This window comes from Xyrauchen texanus, chromosome 21, assembly GCF_025860055.1.
Source record: "Xyrauchen texanus isolate HMW12.3.18 chromosome 21, RBS_HiC_50CHRs, whole genome shotgun sequence".
NCBI lineage: Eukaryota > Metazoa > Chordata > Actinopteri > Cypriniformes > Catostomidae > Xyrauchen > Xyrauchen texanus.
In genome coordinates, this window is record NC_068296.1 from 37,128,339 (window position 1) to 37,154,877 (window position 26,539).

General features: G+C 35.3%; 1 protein-coding gene across 1 annotated transcript in view; it reads right to left on the reverse strand.

Moving 5' to 3' along the window:
* Positions 1–2,211: 2,211 nt before the first annotated feature.
* Positions 2,212–26,539, reverse strand: part of LOC127661522 (tropomodulin-2-like) — a 44,068-nt gene continuing 19,740 nt past the window's right edge. The window contains exons 4-10 of the mRNA XM_052152260.1: positions 12,652–12,774; positions 11,392–11,463; positions 11,122–11,252; positions 9,854–9,961; positions 9,374–9,517; positions 7,329–7,473; positions 2,212–3,650 (exon numbers count right to left, since the gene is read on the reverse strand). Of these exons, the coding sequence (XP_052008220.1) occupies positions 3,619–3,650; positions 7,329–7,473; positions 9,374–9,517; positions 9,854–9,961; positions 11,122–11,252; positions 11,392–11,463; positions 12,652–12,774 (755 nt within the window). The 3' untranslated portion in view covers positions 2,212–3,618. The remainder of the gene's footprint in view (positions 3,651–7,328; positions 7,474–9,373; positions 9,518–9,853; positions 9,962–11,121; positions 11,253–11,391; positions 11,464–12,651; positions 12,775–26,539) is intronic.

Here is a 26,539-nt window from a genome sequence, read left to right on the forward strand (position 1 = left end):
ATAAATAAATGGGTGTATCTGTAAAAACATACATTTTATTAAGGACGTCTGACATTTTACAGAGCTGTGTGTTATTAACAGTACATAATAGGATTTCCTCTTTTGGAGTCCAGACACACAGTATTAACATACAAAATTTCAGCATTATAAGAGGCGTGTACAAGAAATGATATATAGATCTTTATATGTGTGGAGTCCTCTGAAGAGGATTTGAGATGGATACTTCAAATGAAAATGTTAAGACATCAGAGCTCCTGCTTACGAATACAAGCTTTAGCATGAACCATTAAACCCATAATCAATTAAACATGGAATGCAACATGAACCATAACCTGAAAAATCACAAACCCACAATTTCATTCAATTCAGCATTTGTTCACAAAGAAAAATAAAGGACAAAGTCAATTGATACACAAGGCTCTGTCAACAGAACAAAATACAATAAAACCACATGAGAAATAGAAAATGAGGAAGTTGGTCCAAACATTTGCATTAGAAGCATGTTCCTCTATGTAATCCAGCTATATAATCCATACAGGGCATGCTCAGATCGCTCAATCAGAGATGTCGTACATTGTTCTAAAAGAGAGGGTTCACCACCTTTCTTGAAAATGCGCTTCTGTGCTCTATATTACACGTGTCCACAATCAATGAACTTCACAGGACGTGTAAGCTCACAGAAAATGCAAAGCAATAAAGATGAATTTTGAAAGTATGTTAGATAGATTTAGAAGATAAAGATTTGCCTTACATGCATGCATGAATGTGTGTGTGGGGTGCTCTGTATACACCAGGGCCACCCCCTCATCAGGACCGCGCATCACGTAATTGGTCGTTATTTACGATTAAACCGATTCTCTAGCCTCTCTCACTTCTTAACTACAGTTCCCTATTTTCCTCATCAGCACAGGTTAAGTGCTTAAAATATTCTCTCTGCCTCTAGGCGCAGAGATCCTACACAAACTAATCCTTAATAAACGTAAATAAATGAAACCAAAACCCCTACTTCCAACCAGACCACAGCTACAGCTACAGCTACAGAGAATTTAGGTGTTAGTCTTTGGCATGGTATTAGATAAGCCATTTCAGATTTATCTACAGTCGAGATACTCTCCTCTCAATCTACAGATGATGACAACATTACATAGAAAAATAACAAAAATCTCCCTTAGTGCATTACTGGGTGCGAATAACAATTTAGAAGTCTGCTGTTTTTAAGCCATATGTGAAACGTCAACCTTGGACCTGAAACCTGCACAGATGCTTTAGTTACACACCTGAGTGTCAAATGGGCCAAAGTTCCTATTAGTACTGATCTACAATGAGTTTTGCTTTCCATGTCTTTATGAAATTAGATGAAAATGGGTCGTTGATCCAAATTTAGCCCTGTAATTCCACTGACACTTGTATTCTGATAGTAGCTTGTGTCTTTGGAACAGGCATGAATTTTACAATACAAACTGATACACTGCAAAAAAAAAAAAAGCAGTATTTTTGTCTTTTCTCAGTAAAATATCTAAACATCCTTAAAACAAGAAAAAAGATTACAGAATACAGTGAACGAAGCTTATTTTTCACAAGGTTAGGGTATACATTGTTTTTCCCACTTGCTACACTTCTAAGTGAGCCCATGGGGATGTATTTGACCCATATGCATTACAAGTGCTTGTGGTACTCTTTAGTACAGTCAATGGCAGGTGCATGTGCCGGAGACACTCAAAGACAAGGACTTTGTGAGTCTAGAAAAATCAGGCCGTATAGCGACAGTCCATGTGTACTATGCTGACGATGACATTTGCATCAGACATGCCAGCACGTGTAAAACTGTAGTAATACTTTGAACTTTTCCCTTTTAACAAAACAGTTAAGTAGAAATTTAACTAAATGTAGTCAGATTTACTCTCAAAAAAATATTTAAGCCTATGTTAAAGATTTACGCATTTCAGTTTAAGAACAAATTTCCATAAAATTTAATTGAGAAATCTTCAACAAAATAAAGTAAAATAACAGATTCACTCAAATAAGACAAAAATGTATAGTACTTCCTTTCAAGCACTGTAATAAACGCTTTTAAAGATATTTAATCTTACATTTAGTTAAAGATTATTTAATTCAATTGAATAGAAATTTGTTATAAAACTGAAATATGTTGATCTTAAAAATAGACAATGTTGTTGTTGTTTTTTTTACTTTGCTTAAAACGAAGGGGAGAATGGCCAGATTTCTGTTTTCAACAAATGAAAGATAGGCCTATATGATCTGAAATCAAGCTAATTAACATATTATATATTTAATATCTTATGCAATTTGCTTCTCAATTACATTTCACTAGTTTTTAGGATGTTTGCATATCGTTCACTGAAAAAAAAGACAAAACTACATTGAATGTTTTTTAGCCTATTTTTAAGATTTGCTCATTTTACTTTCATAACAAAATTCCAACTGAATTGTGTGATGTTTCGTTTTTAACATTTTATTTTATTAAAAATGATTCAATTCAATTTGATGGAATTTTGTTATGAAATTGAAATGTGCAAATCTGAATTCTTTTTAATGTACTGATTTAGAAAATTATTTTTGCAGTGAGAAAATTTCTTAGTTGCTGAACATGGGACTACACTTTTTTTTTTTATTGACTTATTTTTCAGTAAAAACATCCAAAAAGGATTGAGAGAAGAAAAAATACTTGTAAAACAGAATATGAAGTCTTGTTTTCAGGAAATCGAACACAATTTGGTTTATGCTTAAAATGTAAAAAAAAAAAAATAATAAATTTGCCAATAGGGTAAAAAAATAACTAACTTATTTTCCCTTTAAATCAAGTTTATTTTTCTAACCCCATTGGGAAATATTACAATATAATTTTGCTTAAAGTAAGCTGATCTGGTTTTAAGAATGTTTTGGATATTTTTACAGGAAACCATGAAGATGTTTTGCTGTGCATGTTAATGTAGATGTGATGTGGTTTGAGTTTGTAAACTGATAGTTCTAGAACAAACCTCTATTCCTGGAAAAAGCGCATGAACGGTATTTAACTCAAGAGATCAAGCTGCCTGACGACATCCACAAACAGCCAGTGCTGATAGAATTACAGCCACACAATCATCTTACACACTCAAATCAAAGGTTTTTGAAGTGTCGATCACATTCTCTAAGGAGCATCCATTACGATCAGCAACACTCTCACTGGCCGATACTTCAGTGTGTGTTCCTTCAAACCCAGACTCAACACATCTAGATTAAGCTCACATTTAGCAGGGAACACCGCAGATCCAGTTAAGTTGAGTCTAGATTTGTTCAGAGTCAATGTGGGTGACAGGTTCTGACCCAGTCCAGCCATTAGCACATGTGTGTAACTGTCTTAAACCAGTTTGTTTTAAAGAAATTTTAAAGAGATAAGAGCAAAAAAGGTTTTACATTTGCAAAAACGGAATGAAAAAAAGAAGTTGCAGTGGTAAAAACAAATGACAATAAACAAAAATATTACATGACAAAATAAGATCATTGAGTATTAACAATAGATAGGGAAAATATCCAGTTGTGTCCCTTCTTCAGGTAAAACAGCCTCAGAGGGTTTGGCACAATACTCGAGAGAGAGAGAGAGAGATACAGAATAGTCTACATGTCCCTCTCTACTCGCCTCTGCCGCACTGAAAGAGAGGAAAACATGTGTTAGTAATCGTTTAATTTTCACAGCGCTCAGTATCAACACACCGTGTGAACATGCTGTGATCTATGAGAACCGATAATAAGATCTGCTCATTTAAGAGGCTTAATGAATCAAACTTGTGTTAGTCAAACCTTTATCCTGTTACACAGCTTCACACAATTACGAAATTTCAAAATAAAGGTACGCTCAGTAATATTTGTGTTTATGTTGCACTGACACCTAGCGACGTAAAAACACGTAAAATAAAAATTTATCTGATTTAAAAAGTAATCAAGTAAAAAAAGTAGCAAAACATTATTATTGTAAATTCTTGTAATTGGATTAAAGGTACTGACATTCAATTAACTTAATTACTTTTAAGTACATTTCTTGGGAGTAAAAATTTAAACGTATTTGAAAGGTGTTTTAGAAAGTAACTTTAAAGTAATTAGTAATGTGATTACTTTCCAATAAAATCCATCCATAAAGTAATCTGATTACACATTTTAGAGAAGTAATTTGTAGTGGATTATTTTTTGTGAAAATCATACCCAAGATTTATTCCATGAGTGAAAGCCTTCAATAATTAGAGGACTATTGATTTATGGCACTCGTGAATGTGCGTTCAACATCATATGTCTGAAGAATAAAGCAGCTTGATGTGACTAGCTTTGTCATTTCAAGTGAGTGTACATTATTTTAAACAGAAATTTCAAACACTGCCCCTTTAAACAGTGATGTCTTGTTCATTTCCAGACAACGCCTGAATTGACTGCAGTGTGAATTTGATAACTTATCAGACTTGCATAACCTTGTCCAATGTACAGGTGAGTCATACAAACACTCCAACAAAACTACACACATTCATTACAACATTACCTTATAAGTCTTTCCCATATGTGCCGTTAAGTACATGCAGAACATCAGAGATTAAAGGTCAAACCCCATGCTCTCACGCTAATACCTAAAGATGCGTGTGACACTGGAATAGTGCTTCTACACGCGTGTAAAACAGTCTGTGGTAATATAATAAGTCTTGAGGGCAGGAGACATATCCAAACTTCACAGGGAGAGAGAGAGACCAGATTAAGTACCATGAACAATGCAGGAAATACATCCTTCAAACATTCACAGTGTAGGTTGGAAAAATTATGTGAACCCCATAAGCTAAATTTGAGTCAGGAGTTGGCAAAACTGGCATCCAATTAATAAAATGAGATTGGAGGTGTGGGTTACGGTTACTTTGCCAATTAAAAAGCATTCAAACATTTTGAGTTTGCTATTCATGAGAAGCATCTGCTGATGAGAACCATGCCTCGCAAAAAAAGAGATCTCAGAAGAACTACAATCAAAAATTGTTGCTTTGTATAAAGCTGAAAAGGGTTACAGTTATATTAAAGAGCTTTAATATTCATCTGTCCACAGTTAGACACATTGTCTAAGAATGGAGATGATTTAGTACTGTGGCTACTCTCCCTAGAAGTGGCCGCCCAGCCAAGATGACTCAAAGGGCACACTGCAGAATGCTCAATGAGGTAAAAAAGAACCCTACAATGACAGCTAAAGACTAAAGAAGGAATCACTGGAACTGGTTAACATCTCGGTTCACGAGTCTACTATATGGAAAACATTAAACAGGCATGATGTCCAAAGCAGGACACCATGAAGGAAGCTGCTGCTTTCCAACAAAAACATAGCTGTATGCCTGAAGTTTGACAAAGACCAACTTGACACTCCACAACAATACTAAATATGTTTTGTGGACTGATGTAACTAATTTGTTGGTGAAGAACACACAGCACTACGTATGGTATAAAAAGAGCACCACATAAAAAAAAATTAAACATCTCAACAGTGAAGAACGGTGGAGGGAGCATCATGATTTGGGATGGCTTTGATGCTTCGGGGCCTGGACCACTTGCCATCATCAAGGGAAAAATGAATTCACAAGTTCATTAAGATTTCCTACAGGATAATGTCAGGGTGGCGGTGTGCCAGCTGAAGCTCAGTAGAAGTTTGGTGATGCAGCAGGACAATGACCCAAAACATCAAAGTAACTCCACTACAGAATGACTTCAAAAAGAGTAAATCCACCTTTTGGAGAAGCCCAGATAGAACCCAGACATTAACTCAATGGAGATGCTGTGGAATGACCAGAAGAGAGTCGTTCACACCAGACATCCTAAAACTATGGCTGAGCTGAAGCAGTTCTGTCAAGACGAATTATCCAAAAATCCTTTTGAACATTGTGCAGGTGAATCCGCATCTACCGGAAATGCTTGGTTGAGGTCATTGCTGCCAAAGGAGGATTGACCAGTTATTATATCCAAGGGTTCACTTACTTTTACCACAGCACTGTGAATGTATAAAGGGATGTGTTCGATGAAGGCTTGAAAGATTATAATTGTTTGTGTGTTGTTAGCTTAAGCACATTGTGTTTGTCTATACTTGTGACTTTGATGAAGATGAATCACATTTTATGACCAATTAATGCAGAAAGCCAGATAATTCCAAAGAGTTCACATTATTTTTCTTGCCACTGTACATGTAAATGACTACTGTTTTGATTGGCTAACCTGCATTTTGCATGTGAAATGAATGATAACATCCCTGCAGAATACTTGTGTTACTGAACACTGAATAGGTGTTGATGTGTAGATGTGGCAGTCATGTACATGGGTGTTTCTTTAACGTCGGGCATTTTCATGTTCCAGCGGTTATTTTTAATAAAAAAATAAAAAAACTGATTTCAAATTCTTTGAAATGAAGGTCACATTGAAACTGACTTTGAAACTTTTGACGTCTTCATTTATTTTTATAGATTAAAATGTTTGCCTTGCCCCAGACTGACTTTCAATATTAAACTATAAAAATCCATGATAAAAATACAAATTATTACACGTTTAAAGCTATGATAATGTAAACAGAGATTTCATTAATTATTGCGTGAAAATGATTTTAATACATTTTTCAATATTGGAAATATTGAAATGGAAATATTACTTTATTGAGTGTATTTAAGATCAATAAAATGTTAGCTATAAAATTAGGCTAAGCAACACAAAGATGTCAGCCATTTTATTCCAAAAATGTAAATAATTCCTTTCTATCAGTGTCATTTTTACCACAGAATTCTATAAAACAATACAGAATTTAACATGTGCTGGAAATTTACATGACCTATTATAAATGCACAGCCATGGTTGGACATTGTTAGTAGACAAAAAAAAGAAATAATTGTGCATACATTTTTTTTTACGTGACTTTACTTTCTAGAAGTCAACACTTCTAAAAGTGCCCAAAGATACAGAAACACCCAAACATTAATAAAGTAATGATTCGTTTTGATGTTTAGTACCAATAAATGTACTGTGTGGAATGAGGAGCAAGTTTTGAGAATGTCTGAATATGGTTCAACAAACTCTTTTAATTTCCCACATGCAGGAAAAATCTGTTTTACATCATGTGGCCCCTTTAATTTCACCATGGCAACAGCAGAGAGCGTAGAATGGACGTGGAGCCCTGAAGGAGAATTTATTTACTGAACAGGAAATGACCAATGTTGACTCACAGTAAGCCCCTCCTCTCTCATAAATCAAACTCTTGCCTCTTGGCTGTTGAGAGTAACTCTTGTTCACAGAGTGTGTGTGTGAGAGAGAGAGAGGAAGTGTGTTCTCACCCAGGTCATTGTTTTTTGTGATGGCCGCAGCAGCGCGGGCTCTAGGACCCTGCTGAGTGAAGTGGTACCCGAACTTCACAATGCTTGTGTTCTGTTCCAGCATCTTAGCGATCTCCATTTCAGCTGATGTGCCGAGCTGCTGACGCTGATGACATAATAACACACACACACGTCAGAAACATATCTATTACATGAGCTTACATATGCACACACACACTCACTATGAATAACATTTGCATTTATTTGCATTGTGTCTTGCATACAGCGTTTTAACTCATTTCAACAAATAATTAATCATATTTATACGAGATGCAGAATGATGCAATTACGGCATGTACGTTTTCCTACTTGATTGATATTCAAATTAAAGATCAATTAAAGGAACATTCTGTGCTCACTACAAGTAAAGCTCAACAGACAACATTTGTGGCAAAATGTTGATTACCACAAAAATGTATTTGACTTGCCCCTCCTTTTAAAAAAAGCAAGGTTACAGTGAGGCACTTACAATAGAAGTCAATGGGGACAATCTGTAAACGTGAAAATTCTCACTATATCAAAAGTATAGCCATAAGACAAAAAATATGTGTTAACATGATTTTAGTGTAATAAAAATGTCTGTGTAAAGTTATATCTAATTTTACAACCATGACGATGTAAAGTCAACAAACCCTAAAAAAAATGACAATTTAAAGAACTTTACAGCTGAAATAACACATGAGTTTTAACAGAAGAATTAAACAAGTGCTTTTATAAAATTATAAGCTTCACATTTCTGCCTTTAAAGCCTCAGAAAATTGGCCCATTCACTTTCATTGTAAATGCCTCACTGTAACACAGAGTTTTGCTTTATTTTTAAGAAAACTAGTAAAAATATTTTTTTTTTGTGGTAATCAACATTGTCACAAATGCTGTTGATTGAGCTTAACTTGTATTGAACCTGCACTACGCAACTTTGTGCTCTCTAGCGGCATCTGTGGTTGAAACGTAAAATTGCAAAGCAATTTGTGGAAGAACACTTTACATTAGTCGTGTTTGTGCACTGCTCTACTGGTGGATGAATCTGATGATTTGAGCTTGCCTGGGCATCAACTGTGTGTGATAATGACTGGGGGATATTCAGAGCTGGAGTCATATTGTTCTATTTTAATGTTGATATTATTGTTTACAGTTAAACATTTAAAACTGAAATATTACTTGCTTTGAAGCAGACAAAAAAACACTCCTATGAAAAATGGGGTTGTTATAATTAGATGTGACTTTAATCATTTAGATTGAACAGACTATACCGTATGTCTATCACTCACAAGCCGTTCAGGTTTCAATCGTGAAAAAATAAATGTGGCATCTAAGCGGACTAAAGTCTAAAGACAGTATTTTGGCCCTTTCATATGCTAGTATTGAATTTGTGCTTAAACTTATAATATATAAGCTTAACTGATTAAATTATCATCAATTATTAATTGATCATTAACTCTCTAGGACTCAATACCACATAACTGACTTATTATGGGAATAAAAGTAACAAATTAAATGTAGTTTTCAATAGATCCCAACAGTGCCAATTTATCAGCCATCTTGGATTTAAGTGCAATCCCATGAAGCGTTGCAAATGATGTAATTGAATTAAAAACGATGGAAAAATATAAAACTACTGATTTTAAGTTGTTGATAATAGTGCATCTTGGAAGGTTTGGTGGTTTTGTTTTCTTTCAGAATCATGGGTATTGTAGGTCTTCTGCTATTTGACATGAAGTTTTAAAAAATTAAGTTCAAATAACAAAGACTGATAGCTTCAACAGGAGCATTTATCATTGATTAACAATTTTGGAGCTCATTGTAGGTCTGTCTTTATAGTTATCTTTTAAAAAATCTATTCCCGCATGGAAAAAATTAATGGGATTTTTACTTTTGGAAGCAGACTGTTGTGCTCTATAGTGCAGGCTAGTGCCAGCTGATGCATGTCTCCTTTTGCTCATCTTCTATTACTTATGAAATAAAAAGGATACCATGTATTGATATTAAATAATGTTGTGTGTTTGTACCTGGTTGTCGATCTTGATCTCTGAGAGTGTGTCATTGTCCAGCAGAGCTTCTACCAGAGCCTTTACTCCTGTACTAGTGATGAAATTAGACTCCAGATTCAGACTCTTTAAGGTCTTGTTCTCTCGCAGCATATCTGAGAACGCCTGCATAACCACATTGTAACCACAAGTAACCACATTTAGAAAGAACGAACTTGAAAAGAAGTTAACTGGTTAAACAACCTTCTTCAGAGGTTAAAGAAATCCCATTTATAGTTAATGATATATGTAGCACCAGCATAAACACCAGTGATGGCAAAACAACAGCAAACTTTCGGTTCAGAAACTGGTTAAAGATACTAGACAAACACTGCAATTCCACTGAATTTATCTGGTTTTCAGAGCCATGATTTTAAGAGTTTTCATTGCTTAAGTGCTACTCTGCCCTAAAGTCAAGACATGGCCTTAAAGTCAAGATATGAACTGTATCATGTCCCTCACCACGGCGACAGGGTCATTGCTCCTGGTGGCAGCCAGACTGAACTTCTTCACATGAGTGTTCCTCTCCATGGCTTTGGCTAACTCTTTCAGATTCGGGATTGGAATGTTCTGGAAGAAAAGGATTTGATCTGACTGGCTCATATGTAAAAAAAATACAAATAAATCAATAGACTGGAGGACAAAAATCAATTAAAAACGTCATGAGTTTTCACAATGTGCAAGCATATGGAAGTATATTAATGACAAATGTCTTTGGAAAAATAAAAAGCACACTGATTTACACTACTAAAATAATTAACGCTATTAAAGTGTTAGTTCACCCAAAAATCTAAATTCTTTAATCATTTGCTCACTCATGCCATCCCAGATGTGTGACTGACTGACTTCTGCTGAACACAAACAAAGATTTTTAGAAGGATATTTCAGCTCTATAGGTTCATACACTATAAGTGAATGGTGGCCAGAACTTTGAAGCTCAAAAAAGCACATAAATACAGCATAAAAGTAATCCATATGACTCTGATGTTAAATCCATGTCTTCTGAAACAGATCAATATTCATGTCCTTTTTTTGCCATAAATCTCCACTTTCACATTCTTTTTTTTTTTGGTGATTCACATTGTTCATGCATATCGCCACCTACAGGGCAGGGAGGACAATTTGTAGTAAAAAAGGACTTAAATATTGATCCTTTCACAGATTGCTTGTGAAGATATGAATTTAACCACGTATGGATTACTTTTATGCTGCCTTTATGAGCATGTTGAGCTTCTTTGAGCTTCATGTTGTATGGACCTACAGAGCCGAGATATTCTTCTAGAAATCTTTGTTTGTGTTCAGCAAAAGAATGAAAGTCACACACATATGGGATGGTATGAGTTTGAGTAAATGATGAGACAATTTTTATTTTTAGGTGAACCATTCCTTTAATTTAAAAATAGGTTGAATTTCCAACCGAATTTTAGCCACTAATACTTTAGAGGTGAATTTGCAATGCAAAATATTATGGACTGAATACTACCGGTCGCATAATAAAGATCAAATAAAAAAAACAAAAACAACAACAACAACAACTATATTTTGGAACTGAACATTGGAAGGTTAATATTTATAATGAACATAATTTTTAATGAAATGTTCACATTTATATTTGTTCACCAATATACAACCATATTATGTGTTTATTTTTCAATTAGTGAAACTAGTGCTTTTTTTCCATAAAAAGCAGTATTTTAATGCATTCAGTGGAGTTAACTGGGTCTCTTTACCTTTATGTTGTTGAGATTGACTTCAGTTAATGAGGAATCGTTAGATTTTATCCGCTGTAGAGTTTCGTCCACATTTGTGGGGTTCGGTGGCTCATCAAAAACTGGCTTTACTTTCTCTCCTATAACAACATCTACAACAGAAATTCATTCACAAACAAGCTTTAACTGTGTGTCACATTAGTGTGAGATTCCAAAAGCATATGAATGGATGTGTGTTACAAATGTTGAGATGTGATGATCTCCACTACAAGAGGAAGAGAATGAACTCACTGTTATAACCGTCTTTACCGGTGTACTCGTAACTCTGTGTGCTTGTCACCAGTGTGTTCACTCCAAGAATAGCTAAATGAACAACAAAACACAAACTGTTACATTTACAGTATATACACACATGCTGTACATTAAAATATACATACAAAATAAGTACTTTTAATGACCTCAATACTATTTTCATATTTTAATATGCATGCGTGATATTCGGCTACTAAAAAAAATGAAATAGTCATTGCTTAAAATAATAGGGGAGGGCGTGTAGGGAGGGCGAGCAGCCAGAAGCAATAAAATAGCGTGCTGAAAGAGACAGAGGATGTGTTTGCTGTGCTGTTTTCTCAGGCTGTGAATAGATGCAGCATGGGCGTTCAGACTCCCAGAGTCAAAGAGGGGATGTAAAATGATAAAAACAACAACAGAAAACACTAGAAATAATGAGTTAAAAGAGAAGATACTATTCCCTGCAGAAACAGTAAGAGCCCTATGCAAGCGTGCAATTCTGAACAAAGCCTCTGTAACTCTTGTTTATCTCTGAGCTTCCTCTGTTTGGGAGTCTGTCTCTAGCTTACTTTATAGCAGGGGTGCCCACACTTTTTTGTGTGATGATCTACTTTTAAATGACCAACTCAATAAGATCTACCAACTAAAAAACAGTTTCATTTAAAATAAGAAAATGCTTGTTGGGACTACTGCATGTATTCATTTTTTCTAATTAATAAAAAAATATATAATAATGTTCAATGTTGATATCATTCAGTTTTAAATCTAAACCCAAAACACCTACAGCACAATAGATTACAATAGCCAGGGTACCTTATTCTGATGACGAGTAAATATTGAACCAGGCCTTCTGAGAACGGAGCGCGAAATTGCGATGCTACTGCCCGGATTAGGCAAAACAAATTGCGATGCTACTGCCCGGATTAGGCAAAACTGTCCGATTCCATTCAGTTTTGCCTAATCCGGGCAGTAGCATCGCAATTTCGCGCTATGTTCTCAGAAGTCCTTGGAAGGCGCGTATGAGCAAACAGTTGTCATGGCAACTGAATAAACAAAACCTGATCTGGTCAATATTTACTCGTCAAGTGCAAGTTAGACAGAAACTAAAAGATGGAAAGACATTATATTTATTTTTATTAAAATTTAACGAAAGTACATTTACATTTTGTGCGATCTACCAGCATTGCCTTTGCGATTGACTGGTAGATCGCGATCGACGTATTGGGCACCCCTGCTTTATAGCATGATTTCTTTCTGTACCTGCCAGATCACCCAGTTCAATGTCAGTAGCGCTGGACAGTGCCTCTTCCAGTTCCGGGTCAAGGGTTGTGACTTCAATCTGATGCAACTCGGTTGGCTTCTGTTTGGGCACCCACACCTTTCCTGTAGGACCACAAGAAAAAAGCAATTAGTCACATAAATCTGTCTATAAACACTAGGGTTGGGTGATTTATGGAATATTCATGATGACTTAGTTGGCGATGTAAAATTAAGCGACATTAAGCAACGATGGCCATTATGTTTCTTGAAGTGTGCCATTAGACTAGTTTCACTTTATTGTCTCAGGACTCAAGAGTATGAGTTGGATGTTTATTTAAACTTCAGTAACAAAAATGGCTAGACTTAGTAAGTTGGATAAATGTGCTTGAATTAGTTCAAACTGTCAATTTCATTGATTTAATTCAAAACTGCTTTCGTAAAAATACATATTGGTAATTATTGCTTTGTAATTTATTACTATGTAAATGTACATGTAAATAAAAATGACTATATATGATTCTTCTTTACATCAATTTATGCCCCATTAACAAGAGGCATTGAAAACGCATTATATCAGACGTAAATGGAGCCTTCTTGAAAAACAGTGTAGACAAAATGCCTTTCGATTTATGATGTATTTTACTTATTGCATTAAACATTTTGAATCTATTTGTTTGGTTGTTTATATCAAGAAACACAAGATCTTTTTAGAGCTACATCATCATCAGTCTTAAAACATACCGAAGACCACAAAACAACAGAAGAGAGAGAGAGATACATCGGGCTAGTGGTCAGACATGTGTACGAATGGCTGGTGTGATGAACTGGACACAGACAGCAGGCCCATCATGATAACAGCTTCACCTCATCAGACTGCATTTATGTGCTATCAGACTCTCTCTGCTGCTAATAATCAAGCTGGGTACCATCTTGTGAACCAGTCTTGTGATGAGGTTGCCCTCTCTGTACAGTGAATAACACAGTCTACAGCTTCATTCAGGACAAGTGACTGCTGCTGAGATCTCTCACACGGTGTGTGTCAAGGATGGGAGAAATGTTCTGCTAGTCTTCATTTCTTCATCTCTTCTGTTAATTCGTTTTTTTGTCGATCCTTTTTTTTCATTCGTTGTCTCCTATATTCTTTGTTCGTTCTTTTGATTATTATCTCTTTCATTTGTTCTCTTTCGTTAGTGCTTTCATTTGTTGTTCTTTCATGTTTGTTCTTTCGTTCATTCTTTCATTTGTTTGTTCTTTCTCTTTCATTCTTTGATTCGTTTGTTATTTCTTTCTCTTTCATTCTTTTGTCTGTTCTTTCACTTTCATTAGTTTGTTCTTTTTTGTATGTTCCTTCTTTCATTTGTTTGTTCTTTCATTCAGTCTTTCATTTGTTTGTTCTTTCGTTCATTCTTTCATTTGTTTGTTTGTTCTTTCGTTCGTGCTTTCATTTGTTTGTTCTTTCATTCATTCGTTCTTTCGTTCATGCTTTCATTTGTTTGTTTGTCCTTTTGTTCCTGCTTTCATTTGTTTGTTCTTTAATTCAGTCTTTCATTTGTTTGTTCTTTTGTTCATTCTTTCATTTGTTTGTTCTTTCATTCAGTCTTTCATTTGTTTGTTCTTTTGTTCATTCTTTCATTTGTTTGTTCTTTTGTTCATTCTTTCATTTGTTTGTTCTTTTGTTCATTCTTTCATTTGTTTGTTCTTTCGTGTTTTCATTTGTTTGTCCTTTCGTTTGCTCGTGCTTTGATTTGTTCTTTCGTTCGCTTGGGATTTCATTTGTTTGTTCTTTCGTTCGTGCTTTCCTTTGTTTGTTCTTTCATTCATTCGTTCTTTCGTTCGTGCTTTCATTTGTTTGTTTGTCCTTTCGTTCCTGCTTTCATTTGTTTGTTCTTTAATTCAGTCTTTCATTTGTTTGTTCTTTTGTTCATTCTTTCATTTGTTTGTTCTTTCATTCAGTCTTTCATTTGTTTGTTCTTTTGTTCATTCTTTCATTTGTTTGTTCTTTTGTTCATTCTTTCATTTGTTTGTTCTTTTGTTCATTCTTTCATTTGTTTGTTCTTTCATTCATTCATTCTTTCATTTGTTTGTTCTTTCGTTCGTGTTTTCATTTGTTTGTCCTTTCGTTCGTGTTTTCATTTGTTTTTTTCCTTTCGTTTGCTTTCGTGCTTTGATTTGTTCTTTCGTTCGCTTGGGATTTCATTTGTTTGTTCTTTCGTTCGTGCTTTCCTTTGTTTATTCTTTCGATCGTGCATTCATTTATTTGTTCTTTTGTTTGTTCTTTCATTCATTCTTTCATTTATTTGTTCTAAAGTTTGTCCTTTTGTTTGTTTGTTTCGCTCTTTTGTTAATTTATTCTCTAGTCCTTTTATTGAACCTTCTTTTGTACGTTCATTCTTTTGTAAATTTATTCTTTGTTTCATTCCTTTTCATTTTTTGTTTGTTTTTCTTTATTCTTTCCATTACTTTTCTTTTTGTTCATTCATTCGTTCATTCCATCTCTTTCTTTTGTTCGTTTTCTTCCGCTCATGTTTTGTTCTTTTCATTTGTACTTTCTTTTGTTCATACTTCCTTACATTTGCACTTCTGTTCATCTTTTTGCGTTTTTCCTTTAATTCATTATATTTCATTCATTCGCTCATACTTTCCATTTTGTTTTTTTTTTGTTTGTTCATTCATTTGTTCTTGGATTTTTTTTTCTTATTTGTTCATTCTTTCTTTCTTTCTTTTGCTATTTCTTGCATTTGTTCTTTAGACTGGCCAAGTCATTCTCAATTCTCTATGCATCCATATGTGCAAAAGTTACTTTGAAAAGCTAGAACTCTCCATGGTGCACGAAATGTAATGGCAGGCAAAAGAATGGTGACTAAGTTGGTCATTCTGATGAACATCTCCTTTTGTGTTCCAAGGAAGAAAGTCACACAGGTTTAGAAAAACATCAGGGTAAAAACTGAATTTTCATTTTTGGGCGAACTATCCCTTTAAGTATAACCAATAGTAATAGTTTACCAAAAACCACCAATTACATAATCCTCAGACATTAGAAAGACTTCCTGAATTTAATTATTCAATATTGTGGATTAAGATATGTGCAGCTCCTCCAGTCCATTAAAACATTTATGGAAACTTCCAATTCTTGACAGATTCCGAGAGATTTTTAAGGGTTGTTGATGTAACACAGATGATTCTGGACTTTTATGTGGGACAGAATCTTTCCAACCATCATAAAAGCTGCTGGCAGCAGCCCTACATCTCACAAACCTCTCATTACATAAAGTAAAAAATGTTGAACAAAACCTCAGCTCTGTCCTGGGCACGCACGCACGCACACACGTACTTAATTTCCTTCCTTTTCACATTCAGTAAGTGTTTCTGACAGCCAAGTCAGTCAGTCAGACCTGTGAGCACTGGAAACGCACTTATTATGCGTTTTCTCATAATTCAGAGAGACTCCAACCCCACCAAAGCGGAACACATGATTTGCTTGTCTTTTTTAAGACAGTTGAAGGTCATTAAACAGGGTTTCTATGGCTGTGTTCAAACACACACACAGTGTACCTAACACTGGTTCTGACTAAAATTTGATTGGATGAGCCACATATGACAGCACATTAATTTAATTCTATTTTATCACTTCTTAATGTCCAAAGCTTTGATCATTATATTGCTTGGCAACCGTAAACATCCTACAGTTAGACTAAAAACCCATATCAGTTAGCAGAAGAATTATTTATGGTGATTATTAGTGGCATTTGCTAAGGCAAGCAATACAGTCTTGATATTAGATTGTGGAAACCAATACCTCACCTCCGTTGTGGTGAAAAACGTCTTAAAATTCAGGTTGTTTCTCAGCAAATTGTATGCCTTTTAAAGACTTTGAATATGAAGCAGAAGATGCATGGAGATGTGGGTCCTTTTTTAACATTAAATTGAGTCACTATCAACTGTCATTTTACTGAAAAGACAGAACGGTGTATTCATAAAACGTTTTCCATTTCATGAATATACTGTGCGAGCATTTCAAATGCATTTACGAGTTGAATTAAATGTTTTGCATTAACAGTGCCATTTTCTCACACTGACATGGCTGACAGCGCTCATACCCTAAGCATACATACAAAGTAAAGATGGTTTAAGCAGAGTTTCTTCCTTGTTTATATCTGTCAAAATTATGGTCTGTATTTTGAATTAGTGGTCAATGTTTTTCATTTGGTAAATGACGGATATCTTAAAAATATCGCATTAACAGATAGTTAAGCATAATGCACTGAACACAAACTGTCCCCCTACATTTTTGACTGCCAAAAAGGAGCATGAGTGCTCCTAAACAAAATGTTAGTGTAGAGCCCTGCTTTTGTGTTCCACATAAGGAAGTCATAAAATGGTAAAATCTGTAAATTGACAGAATTTTCATTTTTGAAATACTATACATTTATGGGGCACGTTGGGCTTTTAAGGGTTATTGCTTAAACTTGTGACTGGACCAATGACGTGACATGCAATTTTTATGTCCAAACCCCTTTATGGAGTAAAAATCAGGAAACTGTTTATAAAAACATTTTTTTTTAATCTATTAATATAGGTTTATCAAATGATATGAACATGTAATTAGGGTTTAAGAATTATTAGACATTATAGTCACACAATGTCATACCGGATAACAGTCCGGACATCATGGTCAAATGCAAAAAAGCTACAAAAAGTGTTAAAAATCTAATTAAACCTAAAATCTCTGCTACAGACATTATTGTTTGATTGTTGCCAATAATATATTGAAATTTTTAAAACAATATGCCATCCAGTTGTTTATTATGCTTTGGAGCATTCTATCCCAAAACTGGCAGTCAGCCAATGTCATCCGGGATAACAAGCAATTTGGAGCAATTTTCAGGGGCATTTTATTTTGATACATTATCAGACAGGATGTTACACAATCAGGAAGACCCTGAAGGACCACCAAACAATGGTGAAAGGTTAGTAAGTTTCTCTTAAAATGTGTTTAATTTACCCTTTTGCTCACTGGTACACTATGTAGTAAAATCCTGTCATTTGAGATAACACATACCGGATAACAATTTTGTCATATAGGATAACCGTTATTTTCTGTTAGCCCATAATTTCATCCGTTATGTTTGACATTATATTCTTTTATACAGATTTCAGCTTTATTTGGATAATTTGTCAACTATTCACTGTTGGGTCACATTTTATATTAAGTGTAGCATCATTACACATTAATAAAGCCTTAATAAACATGAAAACTTCTCTCTTAATAAAGCATGTTATTAAGCATACTTCATCGTACACAGTGCGTTATTAGTTATTACATTTTTAAACTTGTGTCAAAAGAGAATGCACCATATTCATAATGTTTTCATTTGTCTAGATGCTTAATATTGATATAATTATTCATCATTAACAGTTAATATGTATATGTACAGTTTTCACATTTTGATGATTTTTCTAGATGCCACTGTCAAACAAAGAGCAGCAAGGTTTCTTTACAGCGTAGCCCAATTCATTTCCTTGAAAAAACTATTTTCAGTGTGACTCCCTTTGCATAACATAAAAATGTATTATGAACATCAATTATGTGTAAGTTGTGTAAAAATGACAATTCACTTGTAAATTCATAAGGTATCATACTGAGTAGCAATTTCAGTCAGGCGGGATAACGCTGAATTTTCCCCTCCTTAAAACGCATAATTTCATTTTATGGTGTTGAGAAAACAGTAATAGTATGATGCCAAGTTTTTTGCATCTGGCGTACTGGCTAAAGCACAGGGCTGTTAATCAGAAGGTTGTTGGTTCGAACCCCACAGCCACCACCATTGTGTCCTTGAGCAAGGCACTTAACTCCAGGTTGCTCCAGGGGGATTGTCCCTGTAATAAGTGCACTGTAAGTCGCTTTGGATAAAAGCGTCTGCCAAATGCATAAATGTAAATGTAAATCCCTTGCAGCGTTAAAATGCGGGTAAAGAACTTTAACAAGCAGGGTCACACTTAAAGCAAGCACATTATAATGAGAAAAAATTACTGTAAGTTTTATTTTCAGAGTTCTAAATATTGGTTACTGCCTCACTTTATATATTCATTAGGTATTATTGATTAAAAATGTTTTAATATGATAATATTTTGAAAATTCATGATTCTCAATTAAAACACTTAAAATACATTGTTTGAAAATAAGATTTTAGTAATAATGCAATAACCACCTTATAAAAAGGCAAAAACGACTTTGATGTCCAGTTTTAACAGATTCAAATTTTTGGTCAATTGAAAACCGTATGTGTTACTGGGCCGACTGCTGCTCTTGAATTCCAAACTAGAAACTTGTATTCTTCAATGTTTCCAAACAGAATGTCTAGAAGTAGTTAGACCTCTATGACTGTTCTGGAAACAAAAGCAGGCTTTGAGTTTTAGGTGTGGCTGAATTCCTTCATGGTAGAAACATACTGAGTGCAAACAAACATGTTATCAGTGCAGGCAATGAATGGGGACATATTTAAAGAAAATAAAAAAACAGATTAGTGAAAAGTATTTCAGGGTGAAGAGCTACTGGAGAAGAAGTCAGAGGGAGTCTGTATAAGGGGCCGTTCACACAGGGTGCGATCTTGTTCTCTGGTTTAGCCATTTTTAACAGTTGGTCTATGCACACGTGTGTTAGATGAATGTTTTTGGTCACTACAAAATGTGTTGTTTTCTGAGCACTCTGTTTTTAAGATACAATACAGCAGATTATTCCGGTTTTAAAACAATGGGTCAATCAGATGAATCTGGAGGCAAGTTAAGCTTATTTACATACAGACAAGCATACTGAATGCTAATATGGGAGCCTTGTCCCCTATAACATTACATTTTTACTTCACTGATGGTTAGGTTTAGGGCTGGGGGTAAAGTTTATAAAATATGCAATCCTCTTTACTGTATTACAACATACACCCAACAACGCTTTGGTCACTGGGGCAGTGTTTCACATTTTGGTAAGCACAGATCAGTTTTAGCTAATGAAAACTCAACCTACTGTTTCCAATTTCACTGTCAGCTCAGTTAGGTGTGTTTCAAAGATTACTTCATTCACACACACACGACTAAAAATAATTCATAAAACTCACTTGAGCACAGAATTTCCACTGCCAGAAAAACACAAACTCACTCACACACACACACACACACACACACACACACACACACACACACACACACACACACACACACACACACACACACACACACACACACTTCAAGACCTGGTCATTAAAATGAACAACACAAGGTAGAAAATGTACTAAAATGGGTTCTTATGCAATAGAAACCACTTGGAACAAGCAGCACTGAAGTGAAAACAGCAGGACAGCATGCTGTGGATTAGATCACACCGCAACCATTTTAACAAGCACAAATCCAAATCTGCTTTAAGCTTGAAATGAGGGAACTCCCTCCCACTGCCATATTCACTGTTATGACTGTTATCACAAGATACGCCAATATTCTTGGCCAATATGCCGAAGGTTTAAAGTTGGTCAATAATACAAATGGCTGATACATCAGCGCATCCCTAAATAATATTTTTTAGAATGTCATGTAGCCTAAATGCTTAGTCAGACAGAAACCGTACCTTTTTGTGAAGTCGGATTAACTGACTTAGATAATGCAATTGTAATTCGGCTTAGTCCAGCATTGATACATGTTAATCAGGCCACAATTGGCCTTAGCGCCGTGCACGTACTCCTAAAGACAGAGGCGCACTCGTATTTAACACTTCTTGAGCTGATGTCCTTCCTCCAAATATTAAATTTCATATTATGTCATGTATACTTAGACAGGCAGATGAAGACAGATAGGTCTACTATGCAAAAACCTGCAGTAGCTCGATTATAACCGTGCATTTACATGTACGGAATGTGAATAACTGTCCATTTTCATTGTGTGGAAAAAAGCAGCTTGGTCATTCTTAACTAGGGCTGAAACAATTAGTCAACGTAATCTACAATGTCAACAATAAAAACAATTGTCTACAAAAATTGCTGTTGTCAAATATTTGTTTGATGTCATTTAACGTAACATGAGATCACATTAAACTCTTATGATGACGCGAGAGAGGAAGAAAACATGTCCAGATGCACTCTAAACTTTCCAAACAGTTTCAGGTGATGTAGATCACAAAATATAACAGAATTATAATGGAAAAATGCAAAATAAGGAAATACAGAAGCACTGTCATTGTGAAATAAAGCAGAGCGGGATCTAGCATTCCACTTAAGCAAAACCTGCATGTCAGAGAATCTAAAAAACAAACAACCTGGCATTATATATCTTTAAAGCATTCTTTATTAAAGTTCAAATAATAACAAAATGCATCATAAACAAACTACAAAAATGGCATTTCTCTGTGCAGTCAGTGCCACGTCTATGAGTCGCGTGAAGGGGGAAGAGATTGAAATTGCACCTCACTGAGGCACACTCTGGCGCGGGGACGCCCGTCCCTCGTGAACGTTTGCTGTAGATAGATTAATAACGTGATGGATTGCAACGTATTGAATCACAATATACTGTAGCCTATGTGTCCCGTGCGTATCTTATTGTGAAGTAAATCAGCGATACGCAGCTCTATTAGGAAGATAGTTTTTGTGAGTTAAAGATGGATCAAAGGGAAAATAAAGGTGAGAGAGTCTTAGCCCATTATACACTACAACAAAGTTTTTGATCAGTATTTGATCAAGTTATTGATCAGTCTTTTTGGCTTGTTTTCCAAAAAATGATATCAAATACTCCTTTAAAACAATGTGCATTTACATTAGTAGCTATACTGCAGAAGAACAAATTGTTATTGGAGAATGTTGAATACAATATTTAAAATGTTTAAATAAATAAAAACAGCCTACTTAAAACAAGATACATTTACCTGAGAAGCAACATATAAGATATTTAGACTTGCTTTAAGAGAATATGTGGAAAACAAGACAAAAACTCTTGATTACAATAGGTTTTTTTGCAGTGAAGGTTTACTGAATTAAACTTAATAAAAAAAAATTCCCCTTGAAATTCAGTGAATGTCATTTAGAGGTATTTTTAAAAGATAATTTATTTTCCCTCTTTATTGTTAGTAAGCACATTTAATACAACCTTTTATCTCTGGGCACAAGCTGAATAACCAGTTAAGAACTAATGATTAATCGAAGCAATAAATCACCAAATAGTCGAATAATCATTCTAATAATCGTTAGATTAGTCGATTATCAAAATAAACGTTAGATGCAGCCTTATACTGAACAACATTTGCTTTTGTGTTTCGCAGAAGAGAATTGTGCAGTTAGATCAACAAGATGGTGAGTAAATGATGACAAAATGTTCATTTTTGGGTGAACTATTCCTTTAAGACACTTTCACAAAGAGTGTGACAATCAATGAATGAATAATTAATGTAGTATTATTGATATTGACCTGGCTGCAGAATTTGCGCTTTTAGCAAAAATGATCAAACCGGCAGTTAGTGTAACTGATTCAGTCACATGATGATTTACAGTTAATGTTTTCCGATATTCTGGGTAGATGATAACTTCAGAATTACAAGACAATCCCCCATTATCACGGTGCTCTTGAGCAAGATACTTGCCCTTTTAAAGTAACAACTATGAATATTGTATTGCTAGAGACAACATGGCCATTAAACTGATAATAAATAGATTTCTACATTTCCTGAAGAAAAGTCACCAGTTTGTACAGCACAAAAGTTATGAACACACCAGTTCTGTACTGGATCTGAAGGGACATCTTTGTGTAACAGCCAGGGCCCCATGAAAAGACGGAAAGCATTATTAAAAAGTCCTTTATTTGGTGGTTGTTTTTTGTTCTTTCATCTAAACCTCTGTGGTACAGAGAAAAGCTTGTGGCACAAACAGAACCAGTCAGAACCAGAAGAGAGGAGCTCTGCATATCTCAGCAGGTTTCTTGGGCTTGGCTGATCTTGGCTGACCTCAACCTCCCTAAATACTTCCTCTACTTTCAAGATCCAATCACATTCTCTTCTCTTCCCTGTGGACCAACACAGATGAGTCTTTCCGCTGGGGCGCTGTCACAGCCAGCCGAACACTAAAGGATCACAGCAAGACAACAGAGGAAGTCATAGAGACTGGAGTCAAATAGATGCAGTAATGAATCACAAGATTTCAAGGGAATAAATCAACATGACGTTAACAAAACCGACAACAAGTGAAGATTTTATGGATTAGGTTTTGACTTGTACCAAAAATCTTGGCTTCGGAATATTTAGTGATGGACTGTTATGTTAGCAAGGCTGATTAATTAGCCATTTTGACATTATCAGAATTATAAGAATTAGAACCCTTGTGTATCAACTAGGGCTGGGGGATATGACGATATCATGGTGAAGATATAAAGTGTCAATGAAGAGATTTTGCTAGATCTTGTATATGGCTATATGTAAATATACATATGCGTGGCGTGTGCATATCTATCAGTGGGCAGGGCTTCAAGAGAATTGAAGAGACATTTACAGGGTTTTTCCACCACTGAAAATGAATGAAATTCAGCAAATTCAATGACATTCTTATGGCATTATGTGCTTCATAAGCACTAAATATGCTTCTCATCTGACACGAGCATCACAAGTAGTGGTCGACCGATATATCGCATAGGCCGAAACATTTTCCTGTTTGGCCGATTTGTTTATGGTCGCATGGGTGCAGAGAATCGCCTGCTTGCATTTGAAGTGTCTGACACATGTAAATGAGCAATCACAGTCCTTTTTTTGTTACGTGCCATGGTGCAACTACAATAACAGAACGGTGTGCAACACACTCATTTAAGCAATCCACATATCAAAGCTGTGACAGACATGTATGAGCTCATAATGTTAAAGTGCTTGTTTGTTTCATTCTCCTTCTCCACAACAGTTCCCTGTAACTTTTAACTGCAAATATCAATAAAACTAATATCATATACCATCTGCAAATATACAGATGTCTCATTTAAACAGGTAATTCACAAACCTCCGTCTAGCACTCATCAAATAAGATCTTCCATTGAAGCACATATTCTAATCAGCCAGAATAAAAACTTCAGGATCATCGGATTCACAAATCATGAAGCAGTCCGCGATCCAGGCAGTTTAAACTGTCAGGAGATTGATGGATCTGCAAGAGCGTGGTATGCGCTATAAGTAAATGTCATTCACTGTGTCAGTCAATTCACTGTGTCAGCCTATCGGTCACCCCGCTCTCTGGATATTAAAAAAACCCATATTGACTGACTGGATTATCCATAGGGCATTACAATATATGGTTATTTAATATTTTAAACCATTTTTATTTATATTTTCAGAGAAAAATCACTATATCGTAATTGTATTGTTATCCCAGGGCTCCAGACTGCGTAGCTCATTGGTAAGACGCTGGCTATCATGCCTGGAGTTCGCTAGTTGAAATCCCTGGGCGTGATGAGTGACTCTAGCCAGGTCTCCTAAGCAACCAAATTGGCCCGGTTGCTAGGGAGGGCAGAGTCACATGGGGTAATCTCTTTGTGGACACAATAATATGGTGAGTTCTCGGTGGGGTGCGTGGTGAGTTGAGCATCAATGCTATGAAGCCTCCACATGCGCCATGGCTCCGTGGCAACACGCTCAACAAGCTACGTGATAAGATGCGCGGGTTGATGATCTCAGATGCGGAGGCAGCTGGGATTTGTCCTCCGCCACCCGGATTGAGGCGAATCACTACGTGTCCACGAGGATTTAAAAGCACATTGGGAATTGCATTCCAAATTGGGAGAAAAAAAAAATAATAATAATAATAATAATAATAATAATTGGACATCATGGCTTGCGTGGTGTTTGTTGTTGCGTGCAGCCAGCAAGCTCATATCATCAACATAAAGGGTGAAAAGGGGCACGAGACACACTGGAGTACACAAGATTTATTCAATAACTCACAAGATGATATCTGATGAAACTGCATATGAAAACACAAATCGCCAGTGGCGACTAGATTATAAATTATTGTCACAATCATTTGTTTTTGGTCGCATTTTCGTCCATTTAGTCGCAATCTGGAGCCCTGTATCATGACATTAAATTACTCATATCGTGATATAAGAGTTTGGTCATCTGCAGTTGTCACCTAAACAATTCAGACCAACAAATGATACTTTTATCACATGAAAAAATAGCTAGAATATAACATGGTTAATATATATTTGCTTGTAAGTTAATTAGGTAGACCATTGAATATGTATGAGAGCAAAGTGAAGCAATTTAATTAATTGAAAAGATTATTAATCTTTCATAAATACCGAACAAATGACTCTTCTTTTCTGGATGATTGTTGGTATGACAATGTGTTTTTGAACACATTATGAGTCTTGTAATTAGAGGTATTTTATATATTATATATAGAAATGAATTAATAAAATATCTTCATAATTACAGTGTCTGTGTAAACACACCTTTTACAAGAATCTGTTGTCAAAATATGAAATCATACAGTTTAGTAGGTTGCTGAGAGCAGTTAATCCAACAAGAATTGCATTTCTTATTTTCAAATAATTCTTCCTCAAAAGTACTAAAAGAATCATTAATAGAACCGTTAAAGTACTGAAATTGTTAAGAGGAATTGGAACCGGAATTGTTAAATTATTTACGAATCCACATTACAGAAATGTGCAAAATATAGATATTGTCCCATTTTAATTCCGTGGTATCATAATATTTTTGTGCCAGTATACCACACAGTCTTGTTAAGTATTGCACTCACCATCAGTCAAGCAACCTTACCACTGAGGGATATTGCAGTATACCTCGGCTCAGTGACAAACCCTTTGTTTGTAATGCCTGCCCACACTGACAGTATTACCACAGAAACATAAAGTATAAAGAGAGAGATACGCAGCATTTGACATTCTCTCTCTTTCATCCCTGAGGAATCCCAGCACTTCCTGTTTTCTCCTGTGTTCTCAAATGTGACACTGAACAAATTTCAGTCCAGTCACACAAACTCTGAAGCAGGAAACTTCTCTAATAAAAACTTGTGGTACTTTTATAGAATAAAAGGCAAAAAGAAGCACATTCATGCAGAAGAGAGCTGCTGTTAACGGTCCAGTATGGACAGTGCATAGATGTGGTAATGGGAGTGTCTAAACGGCAGTTGTGTGTCTACTGTAGACAGAGATACTTAAATTAATGATGAGACATTTCCTTGTTAGTATCTGATGACCTTAAGAACCTTAAACTGTGCTAATGAGACGTGACTAACAACAAGATAAAGACATTCTGCTCTCTAGATACGGCTCAGGCCACCATGTAAATCTGTGACATGTTTTCATCTGTTTTATCGTCCGCTGATTAAAAACATTATACTTAAAGTAAAAGCATGTGTCTCCTTAAAAGCAGCACAATTTGAGCCTTCATTCATGTCTATATCACAAATTATGTGATACTTAGGGTTAGTTTTAAAAAAAAAGATTTTGTTCAAATCCTTAACCTTATGTATGAACAATAATAATAATAGTGTTGCATGCCTAAAGAAACATCACTAAACAGCGTTGCTGCAATGCTAATACACGTCCACGACAAAGCTGGACTGTATTCATGCATTATAGTGTAAATACTGTAGATGCACATGTGTGTGTTAAGATGAATGTGAGAAATATGATCTTAAAACCATCTGAGATGATGGACTTAACAGACAAGAAACGAATGCCTAGGAAAGAAACTCTAGACACACACAAGTATAATCATTTACTCAGGAGTTTGATTTTCTTCTTTAGAAACAAATACAACAACAGAAAATGACAGTACCACAGTGAAAATGCACACAGCAGTAGAAAAATGCACTAACATCCTTCAGATGTATAGGGTGTAGTATTGAAAGTGGCAGTA